Below are 21,184 nucleotides of genomic sequence, written 5' to 3'. Positions count from 1 at the left end.
TGGGCAAGAATGTTATACACCTCTAAACTTCTTAGATCCCACTATCAAGGTAGAGGCTTCTTAGGCTATGCTTGAAGAGATGGACCAACAAATCCAATTGATTTGCCGACATGGCATTCAAGCTACTCAAGATTGGCAAAAGTCCTATGCAGATCTTGAAAGATCCATAAGAACATTCAAGGAAGGTGACATGGTGTTTCTAAGGGTAAGGCTCAAAAATAGCTCATTATCCTTGGGGAAATACAAAAAAGATTAGTCCAAGGTACTGTGGACCATATGAAGTAATCAAAGTAATGGGAAATTGCCACCCCATCTCAAGATTCACACTCTATTTCATGTAAGCCTACTGAGACCTTATGTACCAAACCCCGATCATGTGCTTAATGACAAACAAATAGTCATACCTACCCAATGAATTCTGGAAATGCAACCCAAGAAGATTCTAGATACAAGGGAGAAACCTCTAAGAAGTTGAATCCTAGGAGAACACCTAGTGCAATGGAAGGATTATCCTGAAGAGAATGCCACTTGGATCGATGAGGCAACCCTTATGAAAGAATACCCCCAATTTCTCTTGAGATGAGGACATATCGATTTCTCTAAGGAGGGAAGAATGTAATGTCTCCATTACTTAGTTATTTTAATAAACAATGTGTGTATACATTTCAAAAAATTGATTTATGTTGAAAAAAAAATTGCACATTTTTAAAAACTTAGCTCTAAATATGAAAATAATTGTTATTTTTAATGAGGTATTATATTCCAGTTCATGGAAGAAAGACTTGGGAAACTCCCCCAAGAAAAGCATATTAAAACTATGTTTGTAGTATAGAACAACAAAAAAAACTAGCCTAGTGGACAGTCACTTGGTAGTTAAGTGCACTTGGGTGACAACACACAAGCTAGTGGGAGCTTCTCATGCTCAACCAATTATGCCAACAAAGCCTTCGTAGCCTATTTCCAAGTGTGCAAGGCTAAGATGCCAAGGTCTATGCCTTGGTCACATTGCCAGGATGGGTGACCTCCCAAGAAGATTTTTCTACAAGCTAGTGGGAGATCCTCACGCGTAACCAACGGCGCCAACAAAGCCTTCATAGCCTGTTGCCAAGTGTGCCAAGGCCAAGATGCCAAGGTCTATGCCTTGGTCACCACTTTGGTTGTGAGCCTTGGAGTGACACCCGCCCGACGATGTGACGTGCGGTGCTCGCCCATATATTTGTAAATTTTTATCTTCTCACTACAAAAGTGGAGCCCCCTCTTTGATGTCATAAAAAACACTAAATGAAAGCGTTCTCTCTTCATCGAAAAACGCTAAAAAGCAAGCGTCCTCTCTTTATCCCCCCTTACTATATAAACAGGGGTGAAGAATCACATTGAAAACACACAACTCGTATAAGAGCCCCCTCCCTGATATCATAAAAAACAATAAATGAAAGCATTCTCTCTTTGCCATAAAAAAAAGCTAAGGAGCAAGCATCCTCTCTTTACCCCCCCTCCCCCCCATTACTATATAAATAGGTGTCGAGCGTCATGTTGAAAACACACAACCCCTACAGAAATCTCTCTGTTGTTGATGTGACAAAGCTCTGTGGTTGTAAGCGCACACACACACACACGCACACACACACACACACACACTCTCTCTCTCTCTCTCTCTCTCTCTCTCTCTCTCTCTCTCTCTCTCTCTCTCTCTCTCTCTCTCTCTCTCTCTCTCTCTCTCTCTCTCTCTCTCGACCTATGTAGAAGCATTGCTCAAATCCATCAAACTTCTCCCATGGCTCCCAAGAGACGTCGAGATGCTGAGCGAGGTCATGCTCAGAGAGCTCCCCAATGCGAAGAAGTAGTCGCTACTAAGGGAACTCAACACGATGACAAAGCATAGGCAGAAGTTACCCTTGAATCCATTCAACTTGAAGGACTACAACAAGCCAAGGTTGCGATCATGCCCCGTAATCACGATGGATGGCCGAATGGAGATAATCAGGAAAGGATTACTATTTTATGTTATTGCTTTTTGCATCTTACAATAAAATGAGGGATAAGTTAATAATGTTAGAAAAGCCCATGGGATAGATCTGTTACCTAGAATTATGACGATTAGTTAGAAACTCCTTAAACTTTCAAAAGCATGTTAGTATTATTAATTAATTTTTAGGAAAGTACACAGGAGTGGATGAGAGGAACAGATTCTATGCATCGCATACATTGACAAGTGTGTTAAAAATGTTTTATGGTTATGATTGCTTTTGGATTTGTGAATGATGAATTATATCTCTTATAATTCCAGACTTGCACAGCCGGACGAGTTGTGGATTGTGGTGGTTTGGGACATTGGGATCCCCAATCCAATGCCCCCTAAACACTCTACAGAGTGTGAAAAAACTCACCTACGAGTGGGGGTCCTATGCTTATGAGGAAGGTAGGTGTTTTTGGAAAAACTCACCTACGGGTGGGGGTCCTATGCTCTTGAGGGAGATAGGTGTTTTTGATATTTGATCACTCAAGCACCTGAGAGGACAAAGGGCCGATGATAAGTGTCCCTGTTATGTAGGATGGATCTGAAGGCTCAAGGAAGCTTAGAGGGGCTCTAAGCCAGTAAATTCCCTGTTGATCGCGGATGGAGTGCGATCACATACAGCCCAATCCCAAGGGATTGGAAAGCCCTATCCTAGGCTGGACAGTGTCTTTCTGCAGAAAGACGGTTTTGTACTACATCCCAATCCCGAGGGATTGGAAGGTCCTATCCTAGGCTGGACGGTGTCTTTCTACAAAAAAGATGGTTTTGTACTACTCTGCGGAGTGATGGTGCGATTTTGTACTACTCTGCGGAGTGATGGTGAAATAAAGTATCTGATTTCCGAATTGTTTGTTATGTGCCAAATTGATTTTAACGAACCCAATTTAACTTAGTAATTAAAAAAAGTTGATTTTATATGTCCAAACTGCATGGTAGTATGATTTGCTAATTAGAAAACTAAGCAAACCCAATCAAGGAAAGTGGGAGGCTTTGATCCTGATGATCAAATGCCTATGGCTGGGCCTAATAAGTCATGTAGCTTTCCAACGCTAGATAAAGCTTATTAAACTGTGACTCTCCTAATATCGGTAGGATTAGTTATCAAGTTTAACACCATTTTAGGGGGACGGGAGCTGAGATTTTACCTTATGGGTAGGGGGATCGTGTTACACCTCCCTCGTCTCTCACTCTCTTTGAACCAAGTGTGGTGTTAACCTCACTCCTACCGCTGATTGATTAAAAAGTGATCTTTCTTAGGTGGGGATTAGATTGTTGTTAGGGGTGACTTGTCCACACTTCCCCTGTAAAGTAGAACTGGGATTCCGATGTTCAACTAAGTCTGAGGTTTCCCATGGAGAGAAAGGATGGTGATGTGCATGGATATGAATCTCAGTCGACTACTAAGAGGACTCCTCTGAATTTGTTGGAGGAGGCACCTCACAGCTCATGCATTAAAAGTACCTACCATTATGTCTACAAATGACTATAAAGTACAAGAATATGGGCTACTATAAATATAAGAAAATAGCCCCAAAACTAAGGTAAAAGGGAGGGCAAGAGGTGGGAAACAAACTAGTGTATAATTGTCCACAAATAGTACGCAATATAATGCTCAAACAAGGTATGTACACTCAAAGAAATTGCTCAAAAGAAATATTCAATATTAGAATCCAAAAATTTATAGGAAATGACCATACATCAATAAAAAAATTGACCAAAAAAGTTAACTCCCACTGGTAGGAATATCTGAGTAGCAATTTGGGATATATAGAATGCAATAGTAACAATGTAGCAACCAAGTACCAAAAACTATTGAAGCACAGGAGTGTGAGATACACACATGCATACAAGCAATGCGTGTCAAGTATCCACCATTGAAAACCAACTGACAATGATAGGTATAAGGTATCCAAATGCTCAAAAAGTGAATCAACCCACGAGAGTCAATATTTGCAAGAGTAGTATATGCATAGATCAATTGAGCATGTACATAGACAAGAGTCTCCCACTCTCTCCAAAGAACCAATCTCTGCAAGAAAATACAAGTGTCTTGCATTAGAAGTGAATTCAAGATGTCCAAGAGCCAAGCAAATCTCAATACATAATGCTCATAACATATAGGTAATCAAGACACATGATAAGTATATTCATGACAATATACATCCAATATGTCTTCAATCCATAGGTGAAGAATCACTAAAGTAAATATCCGAATCCCAAATATATCTAGCAAAGCTCAAATATGAAGCTCAAAGTGTATCATAACCATATCCAAGAACATACATTAATGCCAAGCATTCATATAATCATGCAAAATACCTGAAATGCTTATAGATATTCAAAGCATAAAGCTTCAATGACATATGGTTGTTGTCCAAACTATTATTACAACAATAGATCCTACTAAAATTGATTTAAATGAGCTCTATCCAATCCAAACAGGATCTAGAAGTATTCCCATAACATATGGGCATCAAAATAGCATCCCTAAAGCATTACGTAAGCATTACGAAGCACATTGTATGCTATCCACAATGTATACAATAGGTTCTTCCAAAATGTGAGTATATGATTGATTAGGAAATCTTCAAATGGAGCTCAAGATGAAGCCCTTTAATGCTAGGGAGATTACCAAGGGCTTTTCCAAGTGTCAACAGGAGTAATAGGGAGCAATTTGGAGTATCTGGGGAGTGTGAAGGACTAAGGACTATCTAATGGATGAAAATCATGTTGAGAAGCCTAGGGCCTAAGGCAGTAGCTACTAACTACAATGGGGCTTTAATCAATTCCCAAGAAATCTCCCTAAAGTCTTGGAGTAGGCCTTGACAACCTTGGAGCAAGTTGAGACTCAATACATACATTGGATGATTGAAGGGTGGGCAACCATGAGAGCTTGAAGTGAATCTCTTATTCCCAAGCTCAAGTAAGTGATGATGAAGCTTCTCAAATGCCCTTCTGATACTAGGTGAAAGGTGGAGTGGAATTGGAAGCATGAGGAGAAGCAAGAAGGGATCAAGAGCTATAGAATTTCAAGCAAGAACAAAGAGACCAGTCTGTGGAAACTCCCATAGTCACAATATGTAACTTGCCTTTCCTTATTCTATTGCCTCTAAAAGAATAAAAAATAAAGTGATAGTGATGGGTGCCGGCCACTTACAATGTATAGGTGTGCAAATACAATATGCAATTAATATAGGCAGCTAGGCATATAACTGTTAACCCCCAATAGATTCGTCTTACACTTGGTTCAAAGAGGATAAGATAATCTGTAGAATATATATCATTATGGTTGCATACCAAACCTCACAGCAATCGAAGAATTTTGCTTTGCCCAAATTTTGGTGCCTGCACAAGAGTGAGAATGGGAGAGGTTCTTATTACTAGTTGTTTGCTTGCTTGAATTCTTGCTCCTTCTTCTTCACTTCAACCTTCAAAACCAGCCTCTTTCAGTGGCACCACTCTGATACTATGTCATGAACTGCATGATGGGGGGATTTGCTTGAGGCACTACATCAAACACACACAATACATTGAAGATAAGTTCACTCAAGGATACAAGAAGACAGATGGAGACCAAAACTATTTCTTACTAGTTTTTTTTCATTCTTCCTCTTACAATAGAAAGTACACAATGTATAGAGATAAGATGCAATGTAAATTGAAAGTGACTCACTAAGTCAAACAGTGCATAACCCACTATGCTAATCAACTAGCACTATAACTCTACCAACTGTAAGTAGGTGGAACTAACCAAATATAATAAGTGGTAAGTCAATGGCCATGTGAGGATCATAATGACTACAGATGTGCTAAGTGTACATGTGTGGACCCATCTAACCAGATGGTCCATCATCAATGTCTACACACGTTGAGCTTGCCATCTCAACAATTGGCATTCTATATCTACAACTCCTCTTGCATTGACTTTAACCATTCCTTGACCTTGTCAATAGCAACTAGTGGTTGTACTAGGTCGGGATATGAGTTTTCTTGGTGAGGATTTCCTTTTCTATCTCTGAGGTGGCATTATAGTACTCATTGCACTAGAGATAGGAGTAGTTTGTAGTAGTATTGAGAGTCCTTCACTCTTACGTTTGAGTTCAGCTCTTTTTCTCCTTTTCTTGCATTCTTTTTGCTAATTACTAAGTGATTCATTGTCATTGAACCTTCTATGATTACTCCTCCAACCTTGATTTGTGTGTGAGTAATAGAATGTAGAGAAATGGGAATATTATCCTCATCATTTATCATTTCCATTGCAAACAAGCTTAAGGGCACTAAAGGCATAATAGCTTTGCTATTACTTGCCTTGCATTGTGGATAGACTCGTAACATTTGTATGATTTTGCATTTGGACAGCACTTATCAACTTCATTTCTCTTAGCTTGTTCTTGTTTCTATGGACACCTTGAGGAAATATATCCTAGTTGTCCACAATTCATACAAGTAATGGGGTCACTAGTTGAAGGTGAGCCACGCCCACAGCCTCATCCCAATATCATGATTAGTACATGTTTATAATCCATAAGGATCATATATCTGTCATCATCATAACAAATAGAAGGGTTGGTGTACTCTTCATCCTCAACAGGTTCTTCAATGAAGTGGTTATGAGTATTGCTAGGTGAATGTGTGACAATTGGTATGGGATGTTTAGTTATTCCCAAGTGATTAATTTCTGCTCTTTGTGTAGTCACTCCATGCTTTGGAGGGGATGGGCATGCCAATTGTGAGAAAACTAGTGGTTGTCTTGGATAATTAATGCCTCAATTATATTGTGGATAGGCAAAAGTAGGGCTAGGGAGCCTACGTGGGGCTCTATAGCATGAGGCTTCATGGTCAAAATATCCAAAATTTGTGCACATCCTTGGTGACCCAAAATAGTCAGAGGGGAGGTAGTCACCTCCATTGTGTAATTACATGTTTTGGTGGCAATATAGCCTTGAGATCTTAAGGGATTTTTTAATCTTGAGAAACTCTTGATGTTGCTTCTTGACATCAGCAATGTAGTCTTTTGTGTGTTTATTATTTGTCAGGTTTTGTCTTGTATGGGTTTCTTGGTGGAATCCCATTGTTCATTTGTCCCTACTATGTTCTCGCTGGCTCGAAGAGTCCATGTTATAGAACATGTAAGATATCATGAGAGTTCAAAAGAAAGGGTATTATATTTAGTAAAATTTACATGATTATATTTACAAAAAGGGTTTTTTAATTAAAATTTGAAAAAAAAACCATAAGTTTAGTAAAGTAAAAGGGATCAATTTAAGGCCTTATAGCATGTAAAAAAAGGGCATTTCTTGATATCCTTTGAATGCACATTATATAGATGATTTCTTATAGGTGGACTCCCCGGGCTTGCTGGAGAATTTCCACATAGATCACCTCATCAAGGATATCATTGATGATGGATTGGTTTAATTTAGAGTTCCCAGAGCTATCTTGTATGTCCTTTCTTCATGGATGCCCTTGATGAAAGCTTTTGTAACTGCCCTAGCTATGTGTCTCTCTGCAACATGATTTTTTTAAAACATACTCCAAACCTTAGAGACATAGTCTCTCATGCTCTCCTCTTCTAGTTATTTTATGTTTATCAACTTCATGAGATGAGGTTATCCCCATAGCCACCTTTAGCAAAGCACTTGATGAAAAAATCCTTCAATAGTAGGAAAGATTCCTTCTCTATGGCATCCAAACCCATGAACCAAATTCTCCCCTGTTCTCCTAAGCAAAGTCCAAAATGCTTGCACTTGCTTGGCATCACCAAGAAGGTTATTGCCTCATAGACTTGCTTGAATTGTTCTATGAAACTATCGGGGTCATCACTAGCTCACTAACTGCGTTGTCGTTAAGGGAATTTTTCTCATGGTCTCTATTTCTTGACATGTTGCCCATTCCCATCAAAATAGATTATACAATATGGGTTCCTATTTAAAGCATATAAATGTGGTCAAACAGGTGCCTTTGTAGACAGAATCCTACGATAAGCTTGCAGCTTTAGCATTTTGCAACATCCTTTGAATGCTATATGTTTCTACTTGCATGGTTGCAAGTTGCTATTTGGTTTAATTGTCGATATCAACCAATTGGTTGAGGTGGCCACTCCCTGTGCTTGTAATTCCACAAGCTTACATTCTATAGCTTCTTAGGCCATGTTTCTAATATAAAAGCATGTAGCCTGCTAGAAGTTATCAACTATGGCATGAAAGACATTTGAGCTTCCTCTTGAATTGTCAGATCTATCCATGGTGCTAGCTAAGGTCCTCATGGTCTCTAGGTTGAGTAGGTGAATTATGTGATTAATGAGTTCCCTAAGAGGCATGTTCTCAAGGTCAAGAGTTTGGCATAGTGTCTCTACTAGTGGTCAGAATTTGAAGCTTGCACCCACTTCATAAGTGCATGCACCTACCTTATAGGCCTAAATTTTAGGGTTTTTAGTGTTTGGCCTCCACTCAAAGTTCACAATCAGTCCCCAATATGGTTTAAATGCATATGTGCATTATGCTCATTTTAACATCCTAGGCCAGTCTCTTGTGAAGTAGAAGATAGAGATTCTATGGGTTTCATGGTTTTGGTTTAAGTTGAGATGTCATTGTGTGAGTTCTTTTTTTGTGTTTGTTGGTTTTTTTATATTTTTTCATTTTTTTAAATTTAGGAAAGAATAAAAGACATAATAAACAATGAATGTGCCTCTAGATTAAACACAATTTTAAAATGCAATCTGTAGGTGCATGCATCTCATGCAAGGTTTTAGTACTAGGTGGATACAAGAATGGGGTCACTTAGGTGCCTATGCAAACTTATGCATGTGTGCTTTTGTTAAGGTGCAAGATTACATGGGAGTTAAAGTGCAAGGTGAAAGGTGCAAGGCCCAAGGGGAGTGTTAATCTACATATGTAATGGATGTACTAAGATAGTTGAAGGGTTGTGCTCAAAACTACCTATGGATACACATGGGTATACACATGTATGCATGGGTGCACACACTTGCACACTAATGCTCACTTGTGTTGTACACAAGTGTTCCTATGTATACACTAGTGCATAGTGTTTTACTAGATTGGGTGTGGGTGCAATAGGAGTTAGTGAGCTCAATGCTGAGATGTATTAGAGTCTATACATGTATGTATATGTGTCACTAGATTGGTGTGTTGGGTTTGTACACTATGGAGGATGGTGTGCTAAGGTGTGTTGCAATACACTCGTGAAAGATGCCTCTCTTGCCTCAATGATTTATGAATTCCCTCCTTTCATTAGGATGGAATCAAGGAGCTTGAGACAGAGCGACCTCTTGAAAGGGTTCTACTGCATTGACATGTGTTGTGTCCACACTTCTAGCAATTAGGAGTCAAGAGTTGTAGTTTCTTAATCATCATTGTGGAATCCTTCACATATGCATGGTTGATTTGACTCTTGTGATCTTGGCCATGGATCTACTGGACATGGGGATTCTATGCCTAGAGTTAGGGGGAGAGCATAATTTTATGGATGTGATGTGCTACTCACCCAAATAGAAATGGTGCATGCCACAATCGTGGGAATTATAGACACTTTGCGAAGAGAGTAATTTCATAAGTAGGGTAATGCACTGAAATGAAGAGGAAGAATTAATGCATTCAATATGCACAAAACAAGAACATTGCTTCTATACAAAGAGATGGATCATCTAGGGACACCTGTTCACCATGGAGCATGTACTTGGTAGCATGGCACAACCATCACATGATGATGACCAATTTTCGTACTCATGTGCTATGAACCATATGGCACATCATGCATAATGGTTTGATACTAAAAGAAAAGATGAGGATTGATGAGTATGTAGGAGCCAAGGATGATATAATGTATAAAGTATTGCGTACTAGGAGTATGACAATACTTACAAAGGATGGAATAGCGAATAAGCTTGAGAATATATTTTATGTACCCACTATCACAAATAGCCTTGCATTAGTTGGTCAAATAGATGACCAAGGTTTGCACGTTTGATTTATATCACTTATATTTATGATTCTAGTAGAGTGACCTAGTATACAACACCAATACATGAAATGGGGGTGAAGATGGCTTTCTACTTAGACCATCTTCTCCACAACACTAGGAATGGATTTATGTATCCATGTATGCAAGAGATAGATGGATACTCACCTTCATAGGGGATTAGAGGCCTTATTGGTTAGATATGGAACTCTTTAAACTAGTGAGAGATTGAGATTAGTAGATATACATCCATGCCTCCAAAGGAATCCAAATTTCATATCTACAAAAATAAGAGCTAGAGATAGAGGAGCATCACATCCATCGTTTCTTGGTGTACATGAGATCTATGGGAGCTTCCATTGTCAACTCAAAAAGGATTTGAGACATTGTCGAGAGTCATGGAGAATACTATTAGATATGCCTTGGTCTTTTCCTCTTAGAGATATAGGGATTAAGAGATACCATCCTCAAAGGTAGTGCATCAACTTGTCAATGGCCCATCTAGAGATAGCTCATAGATTCTCATGAGAAGCACCTAAACAGCCTCAAACTAGACTCAATATACATCCAAGAGGAGACTTGAGGAGGATGAGGAGCCACCTCGATTGAAGAGTAGCATGGCCACACAACAAGTGTTGCCCTAGTATCACAATTCTATCACATAGGTATTGTGGGATTGGTAGATTGCTGCATTGAGTGTTGTTAGATAGAGGTGTTTGTGTATAGATTGGGTTGGGACCCTCTCGAGTCTCCACAACTCCACAAGTGACTCTCTCCCTTCCTGGTGGAGTGAAAGTGCACTAAGGGAAGAAGTAGAAGGGGACCTGATAGTCTGCACATTGCACATGGGTGATTATTAGGTGCAACATGTCTTGAATCAATGGCATGAGGTGCATGTATTGGAATAGTGATAAATAAATTTCTTTGAATTAATAAAGGAATTCTTCTTATTAACACATTAAAAGGTTCAATGTTACTTCCACCCTCACTATTAAAAATAGTTTTATTTAATTTCTCCTTTTTTCATTTAGAAAAATGTCATTTTCTTTTTCTGTTACACCCTCTTTGACATGCTGTTGTGCATCACATGCATCTAGGTGTGGCTGAGTGAGCATGGACTTTATCTTTTTGCATACTCAACCATCCAACCTTCTGGGAAGGGAGGATTGGTATGAATGGCAAGATAGGGACAAGGTTTCTAATGCACCACTACCACACTCAGGTGTACATGTGTACACGTGTGTCAGAAGCACTTGTGATTCATATATGGACACACATGCATGCACGCACGCACACACACATGCACACGCACATGCACGCACGCATGCAAGCACGCACACACACACGCACGCACGCACGCACGCACGCACGCACGCATGCGCGCGCGCGCGCGCACACACACACACACACACACACACACACACACACACAAATCCCTTGTACACACACGTACCTTGTAAGAACATTGCACCACACACACATACACATACAATTGCATCACATCATCTTGTTTCACAAACACAAGCATATCAACACACACATGGACACATCGACATGTAGGCACACCCAAAATCCCTACCTCCTCTCCATAACCAGTATTCTCCTACTGGTGGGAAGGGAGGATGGTAGAGGGAAGTGAGAGAGGAAGCAGGTGCCTTGGTGTTGCACTTGTGCAGTGTCCACATACACAATGCATAATGTATCCATAAACCATTTTTCATCCATCTATACGCATACGTCCATCCGTCAACACGTACACTGTGCATCCACATATGCACTACATAATGGATCCATAGTGCATTGTGCATCCACCTATACACATAGTGCATCCAAAGTACACACCAGAAGACCACCTTGTCTCAACAACCATACCTACTAGGAAGGGGGGCTCAAGGGAAGTACAAGAGGTGGGCTACACACATTACACCACATAAACACATTGCACCAAATAGATCTAGGTACACACAATGTCCTACTGCACACACACACACACACACACACACACCCCTAGTTAACACCCTAAGTGCCCACACACACTTTGGGATACACATCAATAATAGAGTGCACATTGCCTTTCTATAACCACTAGTGCATGCATGCAGAACACTTAACCCACACAAAAGAGCACTCCAACACACTTCATCTCGTTCGAATTGATCAAAATTAACTTTTATGTATTGAACTCAAAATTATTCACTTTTGTAAGCTTAAGTGTGAACAGGGCTCTACATGATCTAGTTCAAGAGTTTCTAGTGTGAAAGAAATTAAAAAATTGCTACTTGAAGCATGAAAATGGATGTTTTTAGATTAAGATTGTTTGGAGCTTTAACAATAAGGCTTGATTAAGCCTTACCAACAAAAAAGTGAAAGATGTGGCATCTTCTTTAGAGTTGCCGTTGGTTTGTTGAGGATGGGAGTGTGTTCTACCTGGGGAGGTTAGTCATAAATATATGTATGTATCACATGGATTCAACATAAGGGATTTTTAATATACCATTTTTACACATTTTTTACATATAGAAGGGTCCCATATAAAGAGATATGTTTTATTAAGGAAAATTTCACACATAAGGATATTAATAAATAGGCCTTGAACGCACATGATATATAGGGTATACATATAGTGAATCCCTCGGGGTGTGTTCCTATTGACATTGGCTAAATTAACAATGTCCTCACATAGTATAAGATCAAATTTGGAGCCCCAAAGCTTTAAGGTAAGCCACACGTAATTTTCCATTTCTCAATCTTCCTTCTTCTCATGTAAGACATAAGCATGCTCTCTACTTCACAAACAAGTTTCATGTGTGCTTTCACAACAAGTTGACCCCTCGATGAGGATGGCCTCCTATTTAAACAAGCATAGTGCTTACTTGCATACATGCGTGAACATAATCTCTTCTGGAGCAATCTAATAGTTTACAATTAAGATTTTTTCTACCTTTCCATGGCTATCCAAAAGCTTCTAATTTTGGGCTATTGCAACCCCAAATCAAGCCTCAATGGATCATTTAATCCAAGCATCTATTTTTACTTAAATTGGAGATATTAGCTCTCAATTTGTACCTCTTTCAATCTTGGACAGCTTTGAGTTGATCTTGCATTAACCTCGACTCCTTCCACTCCATGCTCAAACCACGCTTTTGCTCTATTTACAAACGAATAGATTAAAATGGGAAATGATAGGGATTAGATGGGCAAGATGGAGGGCTCAATTATTTTTTCTTCTTCTTCTTCTTCCTCATTCTTCTTAGCTTCATTCTGTGTATCTCATATATACATTATGAGATACAAAAGTGGATTATGTCTCATGCGACTTTTCTCTAAATTACCTTCATGCTATTTTTCCTATTTATTGCTCCACATGCTTAATATAATAGTAGTATTTTAATAGCCCAATGAAAATATATAACTAAATAGCTTATGATAAGATTGGGAAGTGGCATGGACATGGTAATGTTGATAAAACTTGGGAGCTTGTGCCACTGCTTGAAAGGAAAAAGACCATTGGCTTCAAATGGGTCTACAAAATCAAATGCAAGTCGGATGGCAGTGTGGAAAGGTACAAAGCCAGGCTGGTTGCTAAGGGGTATGCCCAATAGTATGGACTTGATTATGAGGAAACATTTAGCCCTATTGCCAAGATGGCAACCATATGCATTGTGATTGCTTTAGTTGCTGCTAGAGGCTAGAAATTGCAGTAGATAGATGTGAAGAATGCATTCCTCAATGGTGACTTGGCAGAGGATATCTATATGGGTTAGCCAGAAGGGTATGTACACCTTGATTTTCAGTACTATGTATGCAGGCTGAAAAAAGCATTGTACGGGCTGAAGCAGGCTTCGAGAGCCTGGCATACAAGGATTAGTAACTACATGAAGAGCTTGGGCTTTGCTGTTGGTAGGGCTGATCACAGCCTACTTATGAAAAAGACTGACAGTGGCTTGGTAGTGCTAGTCATATATGTTGATGATCTAATAATCGCTGGTGATGATGACTTGGGCATACAACATGTAATGAAGATGTTGAAAACTGAATTTGACATGAAAGACTTAGGTGATTTGAAGTATTTCTTGGGCATTGAGGTGGTTACAATTGAAAATGGTTTATGGTTCATGCAGAAGCACTATGCCATTGAAATGCTGAAGAAGTATGGCATGGCTGAATACAAAATAGTGGATACACCTCTTGATCACAATGTAAAGTTAGACATGAGCACTGGGGCTGAAGATGAGGATGTGACTATGTACAGGTAAATGGTTGGCAGTCTGATTTACTTGACCATCACTAGGCCTGATTTGAGCTATGCTGTAGGGCTCATAAGCCAGTTTATGCAAAAGCCTTGGAAGTTGCACTTGGATGCGGTTAGACGCATTATGAGATATGTTAAGTCCACTGTAGATTATGGGATGTTCTATGTGAGAGATAAGCCCTTGAAACTGGTTGGATACACGGATGCAGATTGGGAAGGATACTCATATGACCGTAGATCTACGAGTGGCTATGCTTTCGGGTTTGGAAGTGGAATGATCAGTTGGAGCAACAAGAAGCAGCCTACGGTTGCTTTATCGAGTACTGAGGCAAAGTACAGGGGTGCTATGCTTTCGGGTTTGGAAGCGGAATGATCAGCTGGAGCAGCAAGAAGCAGCCTACGGTTGCTTTATCGAGTACTGAGGCAGAGTACAGGAGTGCTGCATTGGCAGCATGTGAGATTGCATGGTTGCTCAAGCTTATGGCTGATTTGGACATATAGGTAGATGCTCCAGTGACTCTGCTATGTGTCAATCTTAGTAGTGTACTCTTGGCCATGAATCCGGTATACCATGCTAGGACAAAATACATTGAGGTACAGTACCACTTCATCAGAGAGATGGTTCTTGCAGGAAGAGTTGATCTCATGCATGTGAAGACTGATGAACAGGTTGCGGATATCTTTACCAAGTCTCTGGGTAAAGATAAGTTCAGTGTTTTCGGACAGCTGCTTGGTGTCCATATGCTGTCTTGAGCTTGAGGGGAAGTGTTAGACTTCAAGCTCATCCTTCTATCTTTGGTATGACTGTACCCGACACTTGAGTTGTCCAGTTGTACTATATGATGCATACATTAAATAAGTCGGTGCTTAGGACTTAGTTGTTTGGTGTAAATGGTCCTTATGACCTTAGGTTGTAAACAGTCTTTTGAGTTATGAAAAATATATACAATGGAATATACATGAGAGAGCAACACGCTTCTCACTGTGTGTTAGCTCCAACCTCTCTCTTTGACTTTTATCATATTTCCCAATGTTAAACCTAAAGGCTATATCTTTTCTCATATATCTCCAACACTTACATTACTTTTTCTATATTTTTCCTTTCTTTCTTTAGCATCATCATCCAGTCATTTACATACCCTTGACCAATTGTTTCCTTGCCTATATACTTGATTCCTTCAAGTTTCCCTTCATATGCTAGCTTGTACAACCAATAAAAGAATGGATTAGTTGCAATAGCAAAGTGAAGAGGGCTCAAAACCTTGCCATACACATCTATACTCTCAAAAGGGATTTAATTTAATGCGCCATCCATTGACACATAAGCTTTGGAGCCACTTGCTAAAAAGAAAGGCAAGTTTGCAATCCTCTTATCAAAACCCATTCTCTCCATCACTTGCTTTAGATAGTCACTCTTGACTTTATCAAATGCCTTTTTTACATCCAATAATAGAAAGATGATCTTTTGATTTGAAGATGTCGCCCACTCCATAGCCATCATCACATTGAGAACATTGTTAAGAAGATAATTTCCTTTTATGAACCCATATGATGCTTATTGATGTATGTTGCATTATTTCCATTTGTCTATTTGCAAATGCTTTTGTTATTATTTTGTATACTCCCATTAAAGAGATTGGTTGCCAATGATTGAGCTTCACACATTGATTTGCTTGGATGTTAAGTTGATGATGCTCTTGTTCCAAGATTGTGGGATGTACCTTTTTTCCCAATTGACATTGATCATCTTATGAATTGGATGTTATAGCTTTTCTAGAGAGATGCCATCATCTTTGTGGTGATCCTCTCATAGCATGATGACTTACCCTTGCCTAGCCCTTTCATTCCATTTATAAGTTCTTTGATGGTAAATTATGTAACTAGCATTATCTTCTCTTCTTTACTTACCTACTTTCTCCAGTCTCCAATATCTTCTATTGATTACAATCTCTTTTGATAACTCTAACTTTCCATATACCTCACAATGATGCATCTTGTAGAGAGAACAAATGTTCCTCGAATGAATCATCTAGATGCCATCATCACATTGCAAGATGACCAGACTTTCTTTTAAATTTTTACACTTCACGATTTTTATGAAGCTCAAAGTATTGCAATGTGGATTTAAGATTAATCTACTAATGCATTATAGGCTCTACTTTTGCAATTCCCTTATCTATGCCACTTGTTTAATAGCCTATGCTTTGCTTTGTGTCATTAGGTCCCAATGATCCAACTTTCGGCTATTTTCTTTCCTTACTAAGTTAATGAGTATATTCTTAGCCTTTTCTTTGCTACATAACCATGTTCATTACATGCAAATGCATTGTTGCACCATGTTGAGAAAAACACTCTATGGGTCTTCTTCCATATTTTCAATGTCTTCAGTTAGCATTCATATTGCTCCCTCAATCATGTAGTTAAATGCAATGTGCTTAAAATGTCATGAAATTTTAAATAGCCATTTGTGCTACCCGTCTACCCTAGTTTGAAGGCTTTTAGAGTAGGATTCACTAGCACCATGATAAAAAAGTAGGCACTTGAAATCTACTTAAAGCGTCATTGCCACTAGTGGCAACCAATGAACATCTTGAAGGCTATACTAATAGTCTAGTCTCGGTCAATAGCCTAGATAGCTCAGTGAAATGAAGGTCAAAGGGGAGGGCTACAGATAATCTTTGATGTTTATCTTGTCTAGGGTATCGAATGCTTATTGTTGTTTGCACCCATGAAGTAGCCAATGATGCATCTTGCTCATTCATTAGCATGTTGAAGTCTTCTCCAAGTAGACATTTTTCCACATTTATGTCACTTATCATTTAACTCATATACATGGATTAAATCCAATAGTTCACTTTCCCAATCTATTGTTACCTCTTACATACCTTCTTAGGACCACTTCTTTGTGGATCCTTTTGCCTTTTCCTCCATCTTCACGATTTCCCAAAAATTTTGAGACGATTTGAGGGTTCACCTTGACCTACTACTTCGAGTCTTTCTCAATATTGATAAAAGGATCTTTGAAATAGAGCAACAATGATTCCTCCTTGCCATCATTTAGAACTTTTTCGCGTCTCTTGTGTTTGCCACAATCCACTTGCCTTCTCCGCTTCTTCATTATTCCACACACTTTGTGCCATCACCTCATCCTACGTGAAGGCTTGTTAGATGATGCTAGTTGATGTAGTTCCCATGTCAACTTAGGAGGCAGTTAATGCCTTTAATGTTATTGATCTTCCTTTAATTACAACTATGAATAATTCTCCTAGTTTGCTTGAGACAAATTCTCTCCCTTTTCTCACCCTCGATTTTTCTTTTCTTTGCAATGCATTCTTTTGAGGGGAAGATATTGTCACATGAAGATGTTCGACGACGCATGGAGGGTCTTGTCCCTCCGTCCAGTGCCCCCTCTATTCTACGTTCTTCTCTCATCCACCTATCTCAGCCCGCTAGGCCGCCAAATTCACATCGGAATGCTTCTCCCTTTCGACGAGCTCTCTGTCAATGCCACACTCGATCAGAGAACAGTTAACCAACAGGTTTGCATACATTTGACAGGCTACCCATATGGTATACCATTGACAGGCGTAAACAATGCTCGTACACCTGATGGAATACAAAAAATAGTCTCACAGTTGGACTATTGGCATGGATGCCTAGAGGCAAACACTTAGCAACCAGTTCATGTCGACCGTTACGCAGATTAATCTGGGCACATATGCATCTGGATTTGGGAGCTTCTCTGAGGGCAGCTCTTATAGGCCTTCTGTGTATGTACCTGACAACCTACCAGTCTGCAAGGACATTGGCCCGGAGATACTGAGATTAGAGAGGGCTCTTGATCAATGGGATCATATGTCCATGCCGCCACCAGCACAACAAATCATACAAGTGTTGCAGAAGTGCAGAAAATCCCCCAATCCCACTTTCGCTAGGCGTCTGCATGCAATCATTCGGGACAATTTGCTTGAAACTCACGAATCGATTGGGAACTATCTAGTTCCTATGCTCGTTGAATGTGCAAGCCTGTCTGATGCATTGCAGGTTCTTCATAAGATGCAGAAGGGTTGTGTGCGTCCCAATGTGTATACCATACACGCCATATTGAAATCCTGTACCAAGTCCAAGTGCTTTGAGAGAGGCCGAGAAATGCATGATCTGATTGTGAAAGAGGCATTTGAATCTGATCCTTTTGTTGGAAGTGCTTTGGTCAATATGTATGCAAAATTTGGATTTTTAACTGAAGCACATGACGTATTTGATGAGCTCCCAGTTAGAGATGTAGTTTCTTGGACTGCACTAATTGCTGCATACGCTGAGTATGGTACAAGTGAAGAAGTGCTGGAGTCTTTGGAAAAGATGCAGTCAGAAGGTGTATGTCCAGATCCTGTCACATTTGTTTGTAGCTTGAGAGCTTGTGGCACAATCAGAGCAATACAAAGGGGTTATGAAATACACAGTGAAGTCATTAAACTGGGTTTTGAAGGTGATGATTATATTAGCAGTACCCTGGTGGATATGTATGCTAAGTGTGGCTTGATTGCGGAAGCGCAAGTAGTGTTTCATACAGTGTCAGATGGCAATGTAGTCTTGTGGTCCACACTTATAGCAGGATACATTGAACTTGGGTTCAGTGAAGAGGCCCTCAATTGTGTTGACCAAATGCAGTTAGCAGGTGTTCAAACAGATGCTGTTGCACTTGTATACAGCTTGAAAGCATGTGCGAACATCCAACTTATTGGCAGGGGGTATCAAATTCATGCCGAGGTCACTGCAAGGGCATTAGAGAGAGATGCTTACATAGGCAGTGCTTTGATTATCATGTATTCGTCTTGTGGATTGCTTGCAGAAGCACGTGGAGTGTTTGATAAATTGCAGATCCAAGATGTAGTCTCCTGGACTGCAATGATCACAGGGTATGCTGAGCATGGGCATGATGAGGAAGCACTGGATCTTTTTGAGAAGATGAAGCTAGGATGTTTACCACCAAATGATGTCACTTTCATGTACAGCTTGAAAGCTTGTGCTAACATAGGAACCATCAATAAGGGACTAGAAATGTATACTGAGATTATCAAAGAGGGCTATGAAGGAGAAGGTGCCATTGGCACTGCTGTGATTGATTTGTATGGGAAATGTGGCTTACTTTCAGAAGCAAAAGATGTGTTTGATGAACTGCAAGCTCGAGATGTAGTTACTTGGAATGCACTTCTGGCAGGGTATGCTCGCCAAGGAATGACTGAACTGGTATTTGACCTGTTCGAGGATATGAGGGAGGATGGGTTTGAACCAGTTGGGGTTACTTTCGTGAACATGGTCACTGTATGCAGCCATGCAGGCCTTATAGATAAGGGTCTATTGTATTTTGAGTCCATGAACAAGGAATACAGCATCACTTCTAGAGTTGAGCACCTCAACTGCATGATTGATCTCCTTGGCCGTGCAGGGCAACTCGATGAGGCTGTGACATTGCTAGAGAAAATGCCAGTGCAACCAGATCTTGTGACATGGAAGGTAATGCTGGGTGCTTGTAGGAAGTGGGGAAATTTGGAAATGGGTAGAAGGGCATTTGAGCGGGCCTTGAGTTTAGACGAGAATGATGCCACTTGGTTTGCCTTAATGTCTAACATTTATGCGGACTCTAATATATGGAATGAATCAAAGATTCTAGAAGATAGTGAGGACATGCTTATAAATGAACAGTCGTGAGTCACTGTTTATGCTTGCCATGGAAATGAAATAATTTATGCTTGTACTGGACCATGTTTAAGCTCGGGAATGCTGAATAGCCAAGCATTGCTTAAGATGGAAGGCTTGGATACATGTTCTTGGTTTCTAAATATTATTTAATGAACTCCATGGTTACTCGTTCTCAGGCCATACTGATTCAAGACAGAAAAGCAGATTATTCTTGAATTATTTGCTAACTGCAAGTGTGCTAGTGATGCTTGATGAAACTGCAGCTTTCAAGTGATGGCAGGTTACAAACTGCAGATTTGAATGCCACAGCATCAGGTTGTAATTGTTCCATTGCTCCTACTAGATTGGATTTACACTAGTGGGCTAGACAATTCATGTTTATATGTATCATATAAAGTACATTTGATGTCCATGGACTGATTACTTGTAACTAACATTTGTACTTTGTAAGCATCGGCAAAAGTTGTACAAATTGAACTAGACTAGTGCTCCGGGTTAGGACTTGCACAAGTGTAGGTCTTTGATCACTATATTCATATGAGAGCTTAGTGTCTATATTGACATTATCATGCAAATGCTCAACAACTCTTGCGAGCGTCCTTATGATATCATCGCTTGTTATTGCGTGCAATGTGCACTATAGCTCTTTTTGATAGTTAGAAGTTGGGTAATAGTCTTACTTTTGGGTAGGCATATGTAAAATTTAAAAAAATATCAAAACACAAAAATAAAAAAAATATCAAAACACAAAAAATAATTCACTTTCAAAAGAGCATATGCTAACTAAATATGGCATGAAGAGCAATTCATACATATGTCGAAATAGTGATTTTACATGGTTATCATCTACACATGTACAAAAAAGCAATGCACATCATTATACCTTTTGAAGTACATTTTTGTATATAATATTTTATTGTTATATCTTTATCATTTTCATCTAGTAAGAATTTTACACATGAAGATTTTATCTTTGAAAATATAAAATACATAATTGATTATGCATAAATATTAGAGTCTTTAAATAAAGCCTAACAATGGATAAAGTTTATTTTTAACACAAGCATTTTAGGGTTGAATCCATCTGATACAAAACAAGTATTATGAAGGTTGGTTTTTCGAGACTATTTATATTTTCTTTTAGATTGAATTGAGAGCTATAATAGATGTCATCCCATTGCTAGTTATGAAGGTGATTAGTGATCTCTACTGCATAGGTTGTTTGTATATCAATGCAA

The 21,184-nt window shown here is 39.3% G+C and overlaps 1 protein-coding gene across 1 annotated transcript; it reads left to right on the top strand.

Annotated features, from left to right (window-relative positions):
• Positions 1–17,930: 17,930 nt before the first annotated feature.
• LOC148009930 (pentatricopeptide repeat-containing protein At1g06140, mitochondrial-like) lies at positions 17,931–19,955 on the top strand. Its single transcript, XM_087672845.1, has one exon. The coding sequence runs from the start codon at positions 17,931–17,933 to the stop codon at positions 19,953–19,955; it is 2,025 nt and encodes a 674-aa protein (XP_087528971.1).
• Positions 19,956–21,184: the final 1,229 nt, after the last annotated feature.

The sequence above is a fragment of the Lygodium microphyllum genome, chromosome 30, assembly GCF_053477565.2.
Source record: "Lygodium microphyllum isolate KBCC chromosome 30, Lygodium_microphyllum_v1.1.10, whole genome shotgun sequence".
Classification (NCBI taxonomy): Eukaryota; Viridiplantae; Streptophyta; class Polypodiopsida; order Schizaeales; family Lygodiaceae; genus Lygodium; species Lygodium microphyllum.
This window is presented reverse-complemented; position numbering and strand designations above follow the sequence as displayed.